Below are 18686 nucleotides of genomic sequence, written 5' to 3' on the forward strand. Positions count from 1 at the left end.
GTCTTTTTCTCCTCCAGAAGCCACTTTGCTGCCTCAGATCATGTGTACATTTAAGCCCCCTTCAGTACTGAGTGCTCTGCTCCACCAGATCATGTTTTAGTGTTTACAAACTTAGGGTGGGTTTATTTTTCCTGGTGGTGGTTTGAAAGCAATTTTAGGTCTGCTGCTAGCTTCCTCTTCTCTCTTTCCTGCAGAAAGACTCTCTTGCTTACTGTGAATGCATGTGGCAGAAGTGTGAGTGAGTGCTCCCTGGGATTTGATGTTTTCTCCATTTTTACTTATAGTTATGTTGAAGTCTGGGCATTCTGTGCCTTCTTGTTATGTGGAAGGCATGGCTTTTGTGTAGTTTTATTTGTTTTCCTTACTGTTCTGTATTGTTTGTAGAGGGTAGATGGGGACACACAAGCCCAGGTACCTGCTGCCTAGCTATCTGGAAACTCTTGGGCAAGTTTTTAACTCTCCTGAGTTCTGTTTCCTCATGTGTAGAACGGGGATGGTAATTATACCTACTTGATGGAGATTTCATGAAGATTACACGAGATAATATATATGAAGTATTTAGAACACCGCTTATCACATGAATGCTAAAAAACATTAGTTGCCATGATTGTCATTTTGTTATGGACGTAATGTTGGCTTGAAACTTGTGAATAGTGTCTAATGTTGGCTCTTCCTGTAGTACCATGTGCCTCGTCTTCTTCTGCCTTTTCACGGACATGCTTTGGCTCCTGTACCATCTGTTCTTCAGGTTTTACTGACTTCCTTCTGTTGTCATGCAAACGAGCCTAAGTAAAACCCAAATTTGAAACCAGCCTTCCCTTGACCCACTTCCCTTTCTCACTCTCCACCCTATATGTCTGCTCCCTGCCCTGTCATAGAACCCTTCTAAACATTTGCCTATACTAGTTATTTCTGTTTTCACATCTCCCCTTGTCTCGCCAAGCCCCTCCATGTCACCTCTTAACCCCTCTATTGAAATGGTTCTAGCAAAGTTACTCAACCTCTGATTTTAAATCCAAGCATTACTTCTCTGTCCTGACGTTACTCAACCCCACAGTAGCATTTGACCTGGTGAACAACTCTTTTTTTCTTGTTGTTGTTAGTATTGTTTTAAATTTTTATGAGATACTTTAGACATAAAAAAGCACAAAAATAATATAATGAACCTGCATATTTGCCATCAAGCTGAAAGAGTGGAAATTATCCATTCAGTTGAAGCCCCCATGCATCCCTTCCCAAATTGTATCCTCTCCTGTGCTCCTAAGTGTAGCTACGGTACTGAATTGACATTTATTGTTCCATTACTTTTTTGTACTTTTGCTACATACTGTTTCCTTATGTAAACTGTAGTGGCTCTTCATATTTTTAACTCCCATATTAAAAAATTATTGTTATATATCTCCTTTTGCAACTTGTTCTTTTCATTCAGCATTTTGTTAGAATCGTTCACGTTGCCATGCATGGCCCTGGAATGTTTATTTTTCACTACTGTATAGTGTTTCATTGTAGGAACAGACTATGATTTATGCATTATCCTGTAGATGGACACTTCAATTATTTTTAATTTTCAGTGTTACTAACAGTCCTTCTAGGAACATGCTTTAAGAAAAATTTTTTTAATGTTTATTTTTGAGAGAGAGAGACAGAGTGTGAGCAGGGGAGGTACAGAGAGAGAGGGAGACACAGAATCCGAAGCAGGCTCCAGGCTCTGAGCTGTCAGGACAGAGCCTGAAGTGGGGCTCAAACTCACAAATGGTGAGATCATGACCTGAGCTGAAGTTGGACACCCAACTGACTGAGCCACCCAGGCGCCCCCTAGGAACACTTATAGATATCTCCTTATACGTATGTTTCTGTTTGGTGATATGTAGTACAGTTCCTGGGTCATAATGTATCTAATTAGACTCTTCTTTTGAAACACTTTATTCTAGCTTCCATAATACCATACTTGTCTGGTTTTCATTTTATTTGATGGACCAGACATTTTCAATCTCATTTTCTTGATCCTCATTCTTACTACACGGTTACATTATATTGTCCCAGGGCTTTGTCCTTAGCTCTGTTCCATCTATCCAGCTGCAGCTTTGATCTACTCTGACTTATCCCCCGTGCTAATTCCAGGTTGATTTTTATCAAATGCAATCCAGTCATGTAACTACTTTGCTTAGAGTCCTTCAGGGGCTCCCTGCTGCCTCTGAAGTCCAAGATCTGTTTCGCCATTAAGCCCACTATGTATCTCAAGTCCTTCTCTTCTCCAGAAGACTGTCTCTCTTGTGATTCCTCAATAGGGCAGGCTGGGCTTTTGCTTACAGTATTTCCTTACAGTATTTCTTCTGTTCACAATTTTCTTTCCCCTCACTCCTTACCTGCCTGGTAAACTTTTGCTCATTTTAAAAGATTACTTGATTGTCCCCTTTTCAGGGAAGCCTTCTCTGACACATTCAGCCAGAGTTAAGAAATTCCTTTTCTGCGTTCTCTTGGCAGTGTATTTGTTATCTCCATTATAATACTTGGTTAATTTAGCCAACAAATCTTTACTGATTGCCTGCTATATGCTACAAACTGTTCTAGATCTATTTATTTACTTACTATTTTATTTTTAAGTAATCTCTACATCTGACGTGAGGCTCAAACTCACGAACCCGAGCTGCACACTCTACCGGCTGAACCAGACAGGTGCCTAGAAGCTGTTCTAGACATTGGAGATAGAAGAGTAAACAAGACAGGTCCTTATTTTTAAGGAGTCTACATTCCAGAAAGTACAAAAGAGATAAAAAACCAACCAAACAGTGTCATTTCAGATCATGCTAAGTGGAACTAGGATAAACCAGACGGTGTGGTAACGTGTTAGAGAGTATGTGTGTGCAGAGTAGGGGAGGATGGCATTCAGTGAGATGCCATTTGAGTTAAGACCTGAAAGATAAGAAGGAGCTAGCCATGCAGAGAACTGAAAGAAGAACATTCCAGGCAAAAGGAACAGCAAGTACAAAAGCCCTGGAGCTAGAATGAGTTTCATTTCTCATAGTTCTGGAGGCCGAAAGTCTGAGATCAGGGTATTAGCATGGTTGGATTCTGGCAAGGTCCTCTTCCACATTACGGACAGCCAACGTCTCCCTGGATCCTCACATAGCAGAATGAGGAGGGTGAGGGAGCTCTTGGCCTTCTTTTTATAAGGACAGTGATTAATCACCTCCCAAAGCTCCACCTCCAGATTAGATGTCCACATACAAATTTTGGTGGGACACAATCCTTCAGTCCAAAATAGGGATGGAGATAGATAATTTGGGAGCTACTAACTTGTTGATTATTTTAAAGCTATGAGGGTAAAATAATGTAGATGGAGAAGAGGGCCAACGGTGGAGCTTTGGATGTTGCAGAGTTTAGAGTATGAGAAGTCAGGAGGTAAGTGGGAGTCACAGAAGACAATAGAAGGGAGTAGCAATGGTGTCATGCTGCTTAGAGTTAGAATGGTGAAGCCACAGATGTGAGTTTGACCACGAGGTCACGTGACTTTGGCAAAAGCACCTTTAGGGCATTCCAGTGGTCAGAAGGTAGAATTTATCGCCTTACTTTAATTACCTGCTTATATATCTGTCTCCTCCTCTTGAGTGTGTGCTAGGTCTTTTCGTTTCTAGGGCTTAGGCTGTAGTAGATGGTGAATGAATGTTTGCCTACAGGCTTGAAGTTTCTGTCAGTTCAGGGAATATAATCGTGTGAATAACAACTTAAAACACACTGAGAGAGGCAAATGCATTTTAGTAGAGGTACACAGTGCCTCCCGAAGCCATCATGATATAGTCAAAAGGGGCTTGCTCTCAATACAGAGGGCCTGTCCCAAGCTCTGGCTCCACTTCTCACCCCAGCTGAAGGTGCCAGGGGCAAGTCCTCCACCGTCTCCAGATTGAGTTCCTCAGCTGTCATGTGTGGGAAATACTAACAAATTCCTCTTACAGGAAATTTTGTGAGCAGCAAATGAGCTGATGCACAGGAGAGTCCTTTGCAAGTAAAAAGATACTCTGCAAGTGCTATTTTTGTAAAAATAACTGGATTATCCATTTCATTACTGACTTATAAAGTAGATTAGATCAGAGTGTAATAAAACTCATATTTAGGCAGTGGCATATGAATGGCAACAAGTTGGGGGAGGACATAGATCACTGGAAAATGCGATACTTTTCCAGAAATAATAGGAAATTCAGATTTTTTTGGCTTTGTTCCCTCATCTTTCCCAGATAAATCATTCTATTGGAACCAAAGAGTAGACTCTTTTACTTTAAGATCTAGTAGTCTCTTTACCCCACTGTTGCATATATCTGAAAAAATAAAATGTAGGTAACATCGCTTGGGTTTTTCTCCCCTTATTTCTGTGTTTTTAGTGAGTACATTAACTCAATTTGACAGATTTTCTTCATGGTGATTACTCATTTCATTTTACTTCTAGGGTAAAAATCACGGTAAGAAACTCCGAAATTACTATGCAGCAAACAGTTGTCCTCCTGCTGCCAGAATGAGCAGCGTGGTGGAACCTGTGGCCACCCCAGCGGTTCCGGTCCCTGCACAGGTGAGATGCGTGTGTCAGGGTGGAAGTTGTCCTGTGCACAAGTGGTCACGGATGAAATTGTCATCCATGAGCCCATCAAGGTACAGTTGGGCAAATACTCCCAAAAGGTTCTGCTTGGTACTTTTAACTCCTTGAACTGTAGTGCTGGATGTAAAGCTTGCCAACATCCATAACCCTCGAGATTTCTCATTGGCTTTGGTTGCGATGCATGAAATGATGAAACAAATATTGGTACATGTACTTTTCTCTAAGCATTTCTCAAAATTCTGGGTGAAATAACTCTGAATGTCTAGGCTAAGCTCTGAATGAAAAGAGAGGTTCTTAAACACTTATATCTTTATTATAGTTAATCCCCCTGACTTCCTATTTGCCTTCCAGCAAGGTCAGTTTTCTCAGATTACCGCTTTCTTACCTCTATGGCAAGAGCCTGTATAAACTTTATCTGGACTTTGGTGTAATGACACATACTGGTGAGCCAAGTTCTTTCACTCTTTAGTAGGTAAAGCAGGTGTTTGAGGCAAGAAATCCTGTACTTGGTAACAGTCTCTGAAATATGGATTGTATTCCTTCATCTGTCTTTGTCCGTAGAACAATACATGGTCATAGATAATAATAACTCTAATTGAGCACTTACTATGCCAGGCACTCTGCTAAGCACTTTTCATGCGTCACTTCATTCAGCGCTGGGACTAAGATGAGGTCAGGGATGTACTTGACTTAGGCACAAAAATTAAGAGGGAGCCAAAACAGTTATCAAGATAAATATTTTAATGTCATATTGTAAAAATCCAAAATTAATTTGAAAAAATCAGTAGTAAACAAAATGTCAACAACTTAAAGATGGGGTAGGTATTACTGATTTTCCTTCTGCCTTGGCTGCCATATGGCTTGGCATGGCGCTATTCCTGATCCTGTCTGTATTTAAAATTTTGATACTTTGTTTACATTGATTTCTTTTGGCATCAGGTTTGATTTGTAAGAATGTTCCGTTAAAATATTATTTATCTTGATGGCTGAGTTTTTTGATACACCCTTAAATTTCATGCCCATGGCAAATGCTTATCTTGCCTCATTCTAGTCCTGGACCCTGATTGCATTTAGTGCTTCCAAGAACGTAGAGGTATTGGCCTTATTAGTGGGCATGTAATCCGTGGGCCAGCAACATTTGTCTCAGCTGGACATTTATTAGAAGCTCAGGTAAGCTAAGTAACTTGTCCATGGCATTACATGTTTTGTGAATTGGTGGAACAAGAATTTCTTTTGACCTTGGACCTCTACTAACCATGACAGCATAATTTTTCTTGTCTGAACATCAGTTTTCCAGTATTTGAAGTGTGGACAGCCATTCCAGCTATCTTTCCATCCTCACGAGTTTGTGGGGTAAATGAGAGAAGATAAAAACAGAGTCAAAGGACAGGAAAATACCCAGACAGATTTTCAGGCTGAGCAGTTTACAGGGCCCTTATTCCTCAAGGCTGCTCTGGAATGAGATGGTCACTCCTGGCTGGGGACTGTTTTCAGCTGGTGTCTGCCTCCTGAGCAAACAGCCATCACCTTCTTTCACAGCCTAGCCCTTTGTGATTTTTGGAGACAGCTATCCTGTCCCCAGAAAATCTTTCTGACCAGATGAAACAATACTGTTTCCCTCAGTTGGTCCTAATACGATATGCTTTCCAGGCTCCTTATTATGTATTTTATTCTCCTCTAGCCAAAATCTAGTTTGTCTTTTTTTGTTAACCATATTTATTGAGTAGATACTATCTTCCAGGCACTGTGTTAGGTTTCTCATAACTCGTTTCTCAGCTGAATACAGTTGTCTGAATCTGTTGGTTATTTTTCCCCAGCTACATCTGTAGCTAATTTTTAGACTCTTTGGGAGAGGGGCTCATTTGTAAATATATGTCTGTATATCCCTTCTGCATTAGGTAGCAAGCCCTAAAAGCAGTAGGCATTCATTAAAGGCTTGCTGATGGATTCTGGATGGACTTTACCTTTCTGATAATGTGATATTAGGCCTTACCTGTACTGCCCTGAATCTTCTATGTTTCTTTTAAAAAATTTCTCCATGGAGATAGCAACAAGCCATTAACCAGTTCGGTACATAGGTGATTGTAATACAAAACCACATTGTCTCTCAACATTTTTTTTTCTCTCTGTTGTTGTTGCTTTTTTTTCTGGAATGAATTATGTCCTTTCCTTATAAAGCCGAATGCTGTGGTCATACCATAACCTTTGTTTATCTTTCAACACTTAGAGGGAACTTTGAAGGAAAGAAGGGAATAAACTTCACATTTTTTTTTTTTTTAACTTTGTCTCTTGTGTCTTTGATGTCAGATGGGCTCCTTTAAGCCGGGAGGCAGAGTGATCCTGGCCACAGAGAACGATTACTGTAAGCTCTGTGATGCCTCCTTTAGTTCTCCGGCTGTGGCTCAGGCTCACTATCAAGGGAAGAATCATGCCAAGAGGCTGCGGCTGGCGGAAGCTCAGAGTAACTCATTCTCGTAGGTATTGCCACTTTCTCTGAGGCCAAAGTGTTGTGTAAGACTGTCTAGAAAAAAAGAGTTGAAAGGGATCCTTGTTTAGAAGTCTGACTCTTTTAAAATTTCTTTTCTCCAGGGAATCCTCTGAGGCGGGTCAGCGGCGGACCCGGAAAGAAGGGAATGAGTATAAGATGATGCCTAATAGGAGGAATATGTATACGGTACAGAATAATTCAGGTATCCTGTGGATTTCCACATACCTTGGCTACATTCTGCAGATGGTCTTCTTTATTTTTATTTCCTTTAATGGGAATAAGTAGTCCTGAGAATTTGGGGCTAGCTAATTGTTTTGTTCAATTGTCTAGTGGCTTTTCAAGTTGGCATTTATTTCCAAACATTTATTTATTTATTTATTCATTCATTCATTCATTTATTTATGCTGAGGTATATTATTTATTTTTATTTTAAGTCTCTGATCATAGTCCTTTATACTGCTCCTGGTGTTTGCCTGCTGAGAAATGTAAAATGCATTATAAAAATGGGCTGTTTGGTTTAAAGTTGTACAATGTTAAATCTTCATTTTGGGGGGAAAATAAACAAAGATTATAGCAGTGGCTTTTAAGTAGGATGGTGAATCAGATTTATTGGGGGAATTTTTACAAAATACACATGCCTGAACCATGACTTAGAGATTTTCAGTCAGTAAATTGGGAGTGGGACCCAGACATATGTGTGGTTTGAAAATGCTTCCTCAGTGATTCTCATATACACCTTCAGTTTAGAACTGCCACTTTAGAGGAATGTTGTCTGCATTTTCTGATTATCTGCAGTAGGGAGAGTTGAACTGAATAGTCCTTCATTCTCTCCCCATCACAGCCTCCAGTGCACACACATATCAGCAGAGGTAATTCACGTGAACAGTAAATCAAACAAAAAAACAAAAAAAAAGTTAGTTGGAAAGGCAAGAGAAGCATAGAAAAAAGGGACATATAGAAAGCACAATGTAATAGGATTAATAGAAGTTCAGATATATGTCAGTAATTATAGTAAGTGTAAATTTACTGAGGTCCCAGTTTAAAGACAAGTGTTATAAGATTAGATAAAAAATTCAGCTGAAAGGAAGCTGAGATAGCTGTATTGATTTTAGATAAAGTAGGGTGCCTGGGTGGCTCCATCAGTTAAGCATCCGACTTCGGCTCAGGTCATGATCTCACAGCTCGTGAGTTTCAGCCCTGCGTCAGGCTCTATGCTGACAGCTCGGAGCCTGGAGCCTGCTTCAGATTCTGTATCTTCTTCTGTCTCTGCCCCGCCCTTGCTTGCACTCTGTGTTTCTCTCTCTCTCTCTCATAAGTAAACATTTAAAAAATTAAAAATTAGATAAAATAAACTTTAGGACAGATGGCAGTTTAGACTATATTCTCTGGCCAGAATACAATTAAATGAGAGGTCAATATCAAAAAATACATTTAAAAAAATGTTATGAAATTTCCGTTTGGAAATTTTAAAATACTTCTAAATGACTCATGGATCAAAGAAGTAATCATACGGGAAATTAAAAATTCTTAAAACCAAACAGTAATAAAAATAGATTAAACTGTAGGATTCAGTGAAAATAATATCTTGAGAAAAGTCTTAAGTATTTCTTACAGTAGAAAAGAAAAGCAGAAAATTAATAAGCAGTGGTCCAACTTAAGTCAGTTACATAACTGAGTATTGACCCAAAGAAAACAAAAACACTATTTTTTAAAAAATGTTTATTTATTTTTGAGAGAGAGAGGAAGAGAGAGAGAGCGCTAATGGGGGAAGGGCAGAGAGAGAGGGAGACAGAATTGCAGGCAGGCTCCTGGCTCTGAGCTGTTAGCACAGAGCATGATGTGGGGCTTGAACTCACCAGCTGCGAGATCATCACCTGAGCTGAAGTTGGATACTTAACCAACTGAGCCACCCAGGCACCCCCAAAAACACTATTTTGAAAAGATATATGTACCCCTGTTTATTGCAGCATTATTTGCAATAGCCAAAATATGGAGGCAACCTAAGTATCCATTAGTATATGAATGGATAAAGATGTGGTGTGTACATGCATGTGCGTGCACACACACACACACACACACTATGGAATATTAATCATAAAAAAGGATGAGATCTTGCTCTTTGCAACAACATGGATGGACCTGGAGGGTATTATGCTAAGTAAATATAGAGAACAAATAGTTAGTAGGGGAGGGGAGGGCGGCTTGGGCAAAATGGTGAAGGGGAGTGGGAGACACAGCTTTCCAGCTATGGAATGAATAAGTCAGAGGATAATAGGTATAGCATAAGAAATATAGTCAATGGTATTATAATAGTGTTGTATGGTAACAGATGGCAGCTACACTGGTGGTGAGCATCGCATAATGTATAGAATCGTCGAATCACTATGTTGTACACCTGAAACTAAGGTAACATGATGTGTCAGGTATACTTCAATAAAAACAAACAACCCTCCCAAGGAGCACGTGGGTGGCACAGTTGGTTAAGCATCCAACTTTGGCTCAGGTCATGATCTCACGGTTTGTGAGTTTGAGCCCCACCGTGGGCTCTGTGCTGACAGCTCCGGAGCCTGGAGCCTGCTTCAGATTCTGTCTCCCTCTCTCTCTGCCCCTTTCCCCATTTGCACTCTGTCTCTCTCTCTCAAAAAACAAACAAACAAAAAACAAACAAAAAAACAACCTCCCCAACTTAAAATACATTAGTTATAATTTGGTTTACCTATAAATACGTCACATTACATATTTTGAATTCTAAAGAATTTATTTACATAATTATAGATTAACTTTTTTCTTTTTGAGAGAGAGAGGGAGAGAGTATGAGTGTAAGCTGAGTTGAGGGGCAGAGAGAGAGAATCCCAAACAGGCTTCATGCTCAGTGGAGAGCCTGATGCAGGGCTCAATCCCGCGACCCTGGGGTCATGACCTGAGTTGATACCAAGAGTCAGATGCTCAGCTGACTGAGCCGCCCAGGAGCCCCTAGATTACCTTTTTTTGAATGCACAGGCTAATAAATTCAATTTAACATAGTTAAAAAAAAAAAAGAAGTCAGTTATATAAAAAGAAAATAAAATTATTAGTAATCCCACCAACGTTTTTGTATATGTCATTCCCATATGTCTGTATACTTCTTTAAAATAGAAATGCGATTATATTTTGTAATATTCTTGTTTCACTTAGTAGCATATTATAATTACGTTTCCATGTAATCAAAGAGTTTTTGTTACTTACGGTGCCTGCATGGATTTCCATTGCGTCCATTACCGTAATTGTTCAAATCATGTGTTTGATCTCTCCTTTCCCCATATCCTCTGATAAAAACTTATATGAACACTGGTCATAAATAATGTCCTTGTTGACAAATCTCCGTGCAAAAATTCTCAGTATTTTCTTGGGATAATTCTTAGAAGTCGAAGTTTTGGATTAATGAGTTAGCATAATCACAAAAGTTTCCATGTAATGTTTGGAAGTTAAACAGTTTTTAAAATTTTATTTACTTTTTAGAGACACTGCCATTTTGAGTTTGGGTTTGGCTCTACGGTAACCTTTCTGATGATAGTTGGAGGAATCATTTTAGCTTTTTAGATTGCACCTGTATAAAATTATAATTTAAGAAAATCTGGGAATTTTGCATTCTTTTAAAGCTGGGAGTTCAGTGAATTTTATAATTTGAACTTAGAGTGACAAATTACAGTGATAATCAGCCAGACTGCTATCATTTATTGAGTAAATATTTTGAAGTGACTACACTACTTTCATCTCTTGCTTTAGCAGGTCCTTACTTCAATCCCCGCTCTCGGCAGAGAATCCCCCGTGATCTGGCCATGTGTGTGACTCCAAGTGGCCGGTTTTACTGCTCCATGTGTAATGTCGGGGCTGGCGAAGAGATGGAGTTCCGGCAGCATTTAGAGAGCAAGCAACATAAAAGCAAGGTGTCTGAGCAGCGGTACAGGAACGAGATGGAGAACCTGGGATATGTATAGTGCTTGTTACATTCAGAGAGAGCAGCTTTGCCTGCCTGGTGTTTTGCCTTCTGTCGACATGCCCTGCTTTTGTGGTCCTTTTGATATAAGTACATTCCTCTGCTTAATGTTAATATATGTAACCTGCAGTGGTACCGTGAGATGTCAAAACTGGGGAAGGTAAAGAATGTGCTTCTTAGGTCACGATGCGTTTTCAGGTCAGTTGTGTTGAGCTACTTAGAGCATGTGACCTACCTACCCCATGAGAAATAACTTTTTATCTTGACCGAGTTCTGGTCAACTAGTAGCCTGATCACTTAGAGCTTTAACTATTTGAAAATTTCACCTTCTTTTGCAATTTTAGTTTTATGTACTGTTAAGAATATTCTTGAGTTCTTACTTCAGATAACGGTGACAACAGGTAAGCAGAGATTTTGGTTTCCCAAGGCTTCTTTGGAACCACCTCAACGCAATGCCTTGTCAGTAGGATATACTATTATTGTAAACTGCATTAGGGTCTTTCCCAGGACATGTTTTCCCATTATCATGTCTTCCCATTATTGAAATGCAGATTTTCATGGATTCATACACTTCCAATGTGCTTGTAGACTTCCAAATGGTGAAATTTCATTTCCAGTCATGGATTTCATTCATTTAAATGCCACCTTCTTCCTTTCCCCTCCTCTGCCCCTCCCCGTCCTGGTTGAATTACCTTGTAAAATAAGCTCATTCTCATGCCCCAGCCATATTATGGGCTTTCCAAGCCCCCCATTCCAATATCCAGTGAGTGTAAGATAGATATGCTATTTTTTACAAAGATATTTTTCGGATGGTTTTAGAGCTATTCACTGATAATAACATGTACTTGTATGATGGTCTTGATCCTAAATTCAGTTCTCTTGACATTTGTTTTGGCAGACTTTTTTGATAAACTGATCCTTACATTGTACATTCTTTCCTGTCTTGCCAGTTTGTTGGCCGTCCTGAGAAAATACTACTACCTTACTGTTTCATAAATAGAGAGGAATTTAAAAAAAGTTAATCAAATTTTAGTAGCATCATTTCCAATAGTAAAATACGTGAACTTTGGTTTCTTTATAATTTAGCTTTCTAAAAGATAATAGAAATACATTATGGAGTACTTTGGTATCTGATAATTACAACAGTATTATTATTTGTTTTCTTGTTTTCAAAATAAGAAGCTCTAGTGTATGGCTAGATTAACTAATGGAGTACCCTATGAACTTTCATTACTTGTATTTTATCTACTTACTATAGTTACATGGATAAGACTGGTGCTCATCCATAGTTCTTTTGAAAGGCCACATTCACCAGGAAGTTTATATTGAGTAGTATCTTTGCACTATGGTCAATTCACATTTGATTGCTTACATTACTAATTAAAAATGAAACTCCTTTTTCCCTTGGGAATTCTATAAGCAAAGAGATGAGGAGAAGGAAATTATCATTGTCATTCTTTTCCTTTAATACTTATGAACAGTTTTTGAGCAATCTAGATATGTATTTAAAATTCAGTTTTGGGATTAACCTCTAGTTCAGTATCAAGTTGCCCTTCGGTTGAAGTGGTTTTTTGAAAAATAGTAGAATTGTTTAGTAATTTTTTTCTCCCCAAAATAGAAGAATGAAATAACGTTATTGAGATTCTATCTAGACTTGTGACTCATAGTATAATCCTTTTATATAATTGATTTGTTTAGGGCAATTTAGAGCTTATTTCATTGGTCAGTAGGTTACTCATTTTGCTGCTAAGTATAATTTTTTGGTAGATTTTAATATAACGTGCTGGCCACTTGGTTCTATAATTATTTAAAAATCTCATTTTTCCCTCTTTCTCTTTATGTCTCTGTGTGTGTGTGTGTGTGTGTATGTATATGTACACACGCACACATATATGTGTGTATATATTTATATACATATACACACATATGTTTATGTGATACCATAGAGAAAATTTCATTGGATCCTTATTTCAGATAACAGAAAGGATTGTGAATAAGAATTTACAGTTTGTAAAAGTGGCATTTATCTATTTTCCATTTTTCCTTTACAAATAAAATTAAAGGAAGGATTTCACCCACTCTCCCCACTTAACAATCTCATTACATATATACAAAAAGCAGTGGACTTAAAGGCCTTGATGTTTTTCCTGGCCTTGCACATTCAGGTTTCCAGTCTCCCAGTGCCCTTAATGGATGTTATGAATGCATAAACGCATTTTCTTTAAAGAAAAGTTAGATTTATAGTGTTATTTCTTACTTGCTCTATTTCTTTGCACTAAAAAAGAGCTATGTGTTTGTTTTATATGACACTTTAGATACCATATTGCCTACAATAACTCAGTTTGCTCCTTAATTTCCAAACTGTAGGAAGTTGATAACTTCCATGATCATTTATAGAGGTTACATACACATCCAAAAAACAAAAAACAAAAAACCCCACAAATCTCTGTGACAGTGGGTTGTTCTGGGCTTGTTATCTTGCAATATTCTCCTATATTCCATAGGTGAAACAAAGGGTGACAGAGGTTGTCAGAAAGGAAATACCTAAATAAACACATCTCTGCATGGTACAATTTCTCATATTCATACATTCCCTGTAGACAGTGTTTTTTCCCCTGTCGAAGAAGGCTGTTGTTCCTGCTGCAGTGATAAGTGATCTCCATTGGTTTCATGTTGTGAAGTCCACTCCCACTCTGTAATGTGCTTTAGAATTTGCACCCTGTGCTCCCCAGGAGTCATGTTAGTATCTTTTTATATGCTGTATACAAGGATGGACAGAGGCCTAAACAGTGGAAAATCTTGAGTCAAACAAATAGATTTCAGTAATAATCTGCAAGAACTCATAGCATCAAAGTCTCTTTTCTCTGTGAATATCTTTGTGTAAGTTGTCATTCAAAGTCAATGTTAGAAGATAACAATTAGAAACTCTTAAGATATTGAGGGCAAGAAGTTGTAAAGGAAAAATTCCATGTTCCAATTAAAAGGTTGGATTGCATATGCCTTTGAAGTGTTTTTTTCAAAAAGTTAAGCTACAAAATTGAGTGTGCCATGTAATCCTTTTGACTCCACATTGAACAGAAAAATACTTTGTTGGTCTTGTCTTTGTATATTATGTACTGCAACTTGTAAATATGTGCATGTTTTTTTATTACATTTGTCTGCTTGTCTCTTATTGCACTGGATTCTGCAAGATGAATAATATTTTATACCATTCATTTAGAAAAAGTAACTTCTCCAACTCCCTCATTATTTCCCCTTGTAATTAGTTGCTAAACTTAGAAAACCATTTAGGATTTTTGAAACCCTGAGATTGAATGAAGAATCATGGCTGTCTGAGATCATCCTTATGTTCCTCTGACTTAAACATGCTAAAGGAAAGCATGAAATCTTCCACCTTGTTTTATAAAGCTGTTCTATAGAACTGATAATGCTTGCTTATAGCTACCTATCTACACTTTCAATGAAGATAAATGGAGAAATATATATTTCATGTTTATATATAAACATATGTATATATATTTGGTTAAATCTTTCTCTGTAGATAGATTCTAAAGATTAGCGGTGGGATTTAGGATTTCTTCACTCCTGAATTGGCTGGGACCATGAGCAATGACAGCTTGAGGACTGTCCAGTGACCTGTGTAAAAAAGAGCCTTACTTGTGTCAGGGGAGACATGTAACCGTTAGGCGGAGTATCCTCTACAGAGAGGTCTAGGGATGGTATATTTGGAACCTGTTTTGTTTCCTTAATATCAGGATGTAGGCTGGAAGTGCTCTTTGAAGAACTTGGTGAGGCATATACTAAGAACAATAAAGCTTCCTTAGAAATAGAAATATTTTGTCAATATAGGCAAAAGTTTAATGCAGGCTTTTGAACAAATGCTTGAAAAATATTCCACCTTGCCAACTTTTTTTTTTTAACAGCCAAATCATTGTTCAGGAGTTTCATACATAATAGTGTTTTGTTGTTGCTTTTGTTTTTTGGGTTTTTTTTTTTTTTTTGGGTTGTGGACCTCTACCATCGTAAGTTATTACTATCGGTCTAGCTGAATGGACAAATAGCTGTGTAAATAGCTTCTCATACGACGTTCCTACTGATAGCTCTTTGACCTTTTCTTCCCATTATGAATGGGAAGGTCATTTGTAAACTCCCTTTCTGGGTAGCTACCAAAAAAACAATACTGGTTTGTGGTCCCATGTGACCCTGTCTCCGTTAAGCCCAGAATATGAGTGCCTTTAGCAAGTTTTAGTATTTTACAGAGAGAAGAGATGATAGAATTATTGCCATTAATCACAATTCATAAAACAGAAGCTTGGAATAGCAAAGGTCTGTGTGAATTGTGTTCTACGTGTTTTTTTTTTTTTTTTTTGCTTAGTGCAATTTCAATTTGATATTGAATAAAATTGTTAACATTATTGATCAGGAACCATACCCCTGAAAATAAATCCAGTTATCCCAGGCTGGCAATAGTCAGATTATTTTTCACCTTAATCTGTGTTACGTTTATATTTAGTGAATAGTACTGTGGTGGGTTGAAAAGGGCTTGACATTGATGTTTGGAAGAACTTTTTTCCAGTGGTCTTTTCCCAACATGTCTATCCAGGAGAGAGGAGAGAATTATTTACTTGCAAATGAGATGTGTGAAGAGACTATCTTACCCTTGCCACAATACTTATTGTGTTAATTCATCTCTATGTTAAAGAAAGGATCTTCACAAATCAGGGGTGAGGACTTTTAAAACAAAAATTCCCTACTTCAATTAATTTAAAATTCTAAATTGCCTGGGTACTTTGAGTCTTTAAAACACACTGCTAAATTAATTTTATTGTAGAAATATTAACATTTTCCTCAACATTTTATTATGAAAAATTTTAAATGTACATTGCGGTTGAAAAATTTTACCATATATGCACCAGTAAATTCTACCATCATCATTTTACTAGGTTTGTATTACCACATGTCCATCCATCCCTGTATCCATCCATCCATGGAGTTTTTTAAAATCCATATTTCAGTGTAAATTTCAGACAGTACATTTCCCTTACACACTTCAGCATGGGTGTCATTAACTAGAGTTTATTATTTGTTTAAATTAATATCTTTTAAAAAGCAGTGTATTAAGTTGATAACCTGAACCAAATAACATGCATTTTTTTTTTTCTCTCGTGAACTTTAGCTTTCTAGGTTTCTGTTTTATATGTGCGTAGCATAAAGGAAGACAATTCCTTTCCAACCTGACATTTTTGGGGGTTGGTCATTTTAAATGCTTAGTTGTCACACATTTTAAAATTCGATGATAAGAACTTTTTTCTTTACCCCTCTTCTATGATGTATTTTTGCTGAACTATGCAGCTTCTTAAAAAAACTGTAAATTACCAATTGGGGTTTATTAAATCAGTGTATACCTCATTTTAATCTATTGCTGCTTTTCTCCACGATACTACATCTCTGTCATTACTTTTACCTGCTCCACCAGAATGTAGAGAGGAGGAAAGTCAAACCTGTAGATGATTAGTGGTTTTAAACAACTTGAGAAGAACAGATTTTGTAGTTTAGAAAGTTGAAACCATTAACTTATTTAAGGACTTTGAATTCCCTGAGAATTGTAATTGTCCATGCTTCCTCTAGCCATAATTAGCAGGATCAAAAACGATTGTACTGTACAATGAGTTGTTGAAATTGTAAGCCTTAGTAAGCATCTTTAGCTTTACTCTAGTACTGTCTAGAAAAAAAGTTTTTTGACATATGCCTTTATTTTTATGCCAAATTTTTTTGTGGATAAAATCTGAAGAACTTAAGTGACTTGCTCCAGGTCATGAAGATTGAACAAATAAGTCAGAATTGAAACTTGACTATTCCTGATTCCTATTCTTGTGCTTGTATGATACAAATCATGGCTTCCAAAATAACTAAACATTCCTTTGGGGACCTTAAAATGAAAGTATGTACTTTTACTAGTTAGACTTTCGTTTTTAGGCATTTTACGATTCTTTGAACTTAAAGCTTTTTTTCATGGTCATGTTCCTCATTAAGCCAATGTAATTACTAAAAATCTCACTTCACTGTTGAATACTGACTAATAATGCAGGTTTTATGAGATTTCTTTTTGCATATGAATAACCTTCATGACTCACTTCTTTTTCTATGTAAGTGCTTAAGTGACCCCCTCACTAGTGAAAATAAATGTTCTATATCACTGAATCAATGTATATTGTCGACATGATATATTTTTTTAAGGAAAAGTAACCCCATGTGTCAGGATGAGTGATATCCTAGGGCAAAGCACACATGAAGTTTATTTCTACTCTGCAAATCTGGCATTTACTGGAACAAAACTCTTTTAGAGCGGCTGGTCGTTGTTTTGCCTTCTTTGGTACTTGAGCACCTTTCTGTGGTTTTGTAAATCAGTGTGTCATTTTGTAAGAATTTCTTGTTAATTCTGTGTACATTGGCGTTCACCTTGTGGTATCCTCAGCTGACCATAATAATTTAGTTTGGGTATGGTGTGTCTGCTTTGAAATGCCTTACTAGAGCATGTCCGATTCTGCTCTCAAGCATTCCATGCATCTGCTAGGGCAATACGTTGCCTGTCTTGGATGTATGCTCTAGATCCAGAAGCAAAACTGATTTTGCTTTCACTGTTAAGGTTGCATTTTAGTGTAGTTATTGTTTTAAATTAGAGAATAAAATCATAAAAAACCAAGGGAGACTTTAGAACACTTCATTTAATGGCATGGCAAACTTTTAAAATTGGCTTTTGCTGTTTCACTAGAACAATATCTAGTAAAGGATATGGCTAAAAAGCGCCAGCCAGAACTGTATGAAATTGGGGTTGTTTCCTAAAATTTTTTCTAAATGTCATTCAGGGGTTTAACATCTGTGTATGCTGTTGGGGCTAAGTGCCAGTCACTGACTTGGAAATCTTTGCATTCTGGGGCCATAAAATGGCAAAAGTATGGGATTAAAACCAATCAACTGTGGTTTTACACAACGTGAATTGTGAAATTGAAATTGCTCTTTTGGTTTTTGTTTTTTTTTTTTTAGCATATCGAATATAGAAATCCAAAAGTTATTTAAAATTTACACTGCTTATGTTGATGGCTCATTTTGGCTGTGTATCCTCACTTCTGTACTGATTTCTGATAAAAGCTTGACATTATTATAACAGGCATTTTGTGTTCAATTTAATAAAACAGTTTCTGAGTCTTGTCTGCAAATTGTTTGGTTATGAGTTGGAGATCACAGGGAAAAGGTACATTGTCAGCACTGAGGCGTTATTTTCAATGCTGATGGTCAATGACTAGGTTTCCCATTCATCAGTCTGCATATGATCTGCCAGACTTCTTGAACTGATACAGAGTATGTCAGCTCTTGGGCTTGCGGTAGAATTGACCTAGCTGCTCACACGACTTCTTCTGTACATCACTGGAGTTAGCCTGAGCCTGGAGCAAGTTCTTAATTTTATTGATGTATTTTAAAATTTATCTTTCCTTCAAATTCTAAGGAACTTTGGGCTTAGCAGGACCATAATCACTGCTTCTGAAAATAAACAATGTAAAAAGGGATCTACCCATTAATCTTTTGAGTGTTTCACATATAAAATACTCTTATAATTAGCTTATATATGCAAATAT

At 37.4% G+C, this 18686-nt stretch overlaps 1 protein-coding gene across 4 annotated transcripts in view; it reads left to right on the forward strand.

The window, feature by feature from the left end:
• Positions 1–18269, forward strand: part of ZMAT3 (zinc finger matrin-type 3) — a 32575-nt gene extending 14306 nt beyond the window's left edge. For 3 of the 4 annotated variants that reach the window (XM_015071017.3, XM_027061396.2, XM_015071019.3), the window contains exons 3-6: positions 4442–4561; positions 6896–7062; positions 7178–7278; positions 10842–18269. In XM_015071017.3, coding sequence (XP_014926503.1) covers positions 4442–4561; positions 6896–7062; positions 7178–7278; positions 10842–11053 — 600 coding nt within the window. In that variant the 3' untranslated portion in view covers positions 11054–18269. The remainder of the gene's footprint in view (positions 1–4441; positions 4562–6895; positions 7063–7177; positions 7279–10841) is intronic. The other variant, XM_015071021.3, reaches the window with a different exon arrangement.
• Positions 18270–18686: the final 417 nt, after the last annotated feature.

This window comes from Acinonyx jubatus, chromosome C2 (genome assembly GCF_027475565.1).
Source record: "Acinonyx jubatus isolate Ajub_Pintada_27869175 chromosome C2, VMU_Ajub_asm_v1.0, whole genome shotgun sequence".
Taxonomy (NCBI): Eukaryota; Metazoa; Chordata; class Mammalia; order Carnivora; family Felidae; genus Acinonyx; species Acinonyx jubatus.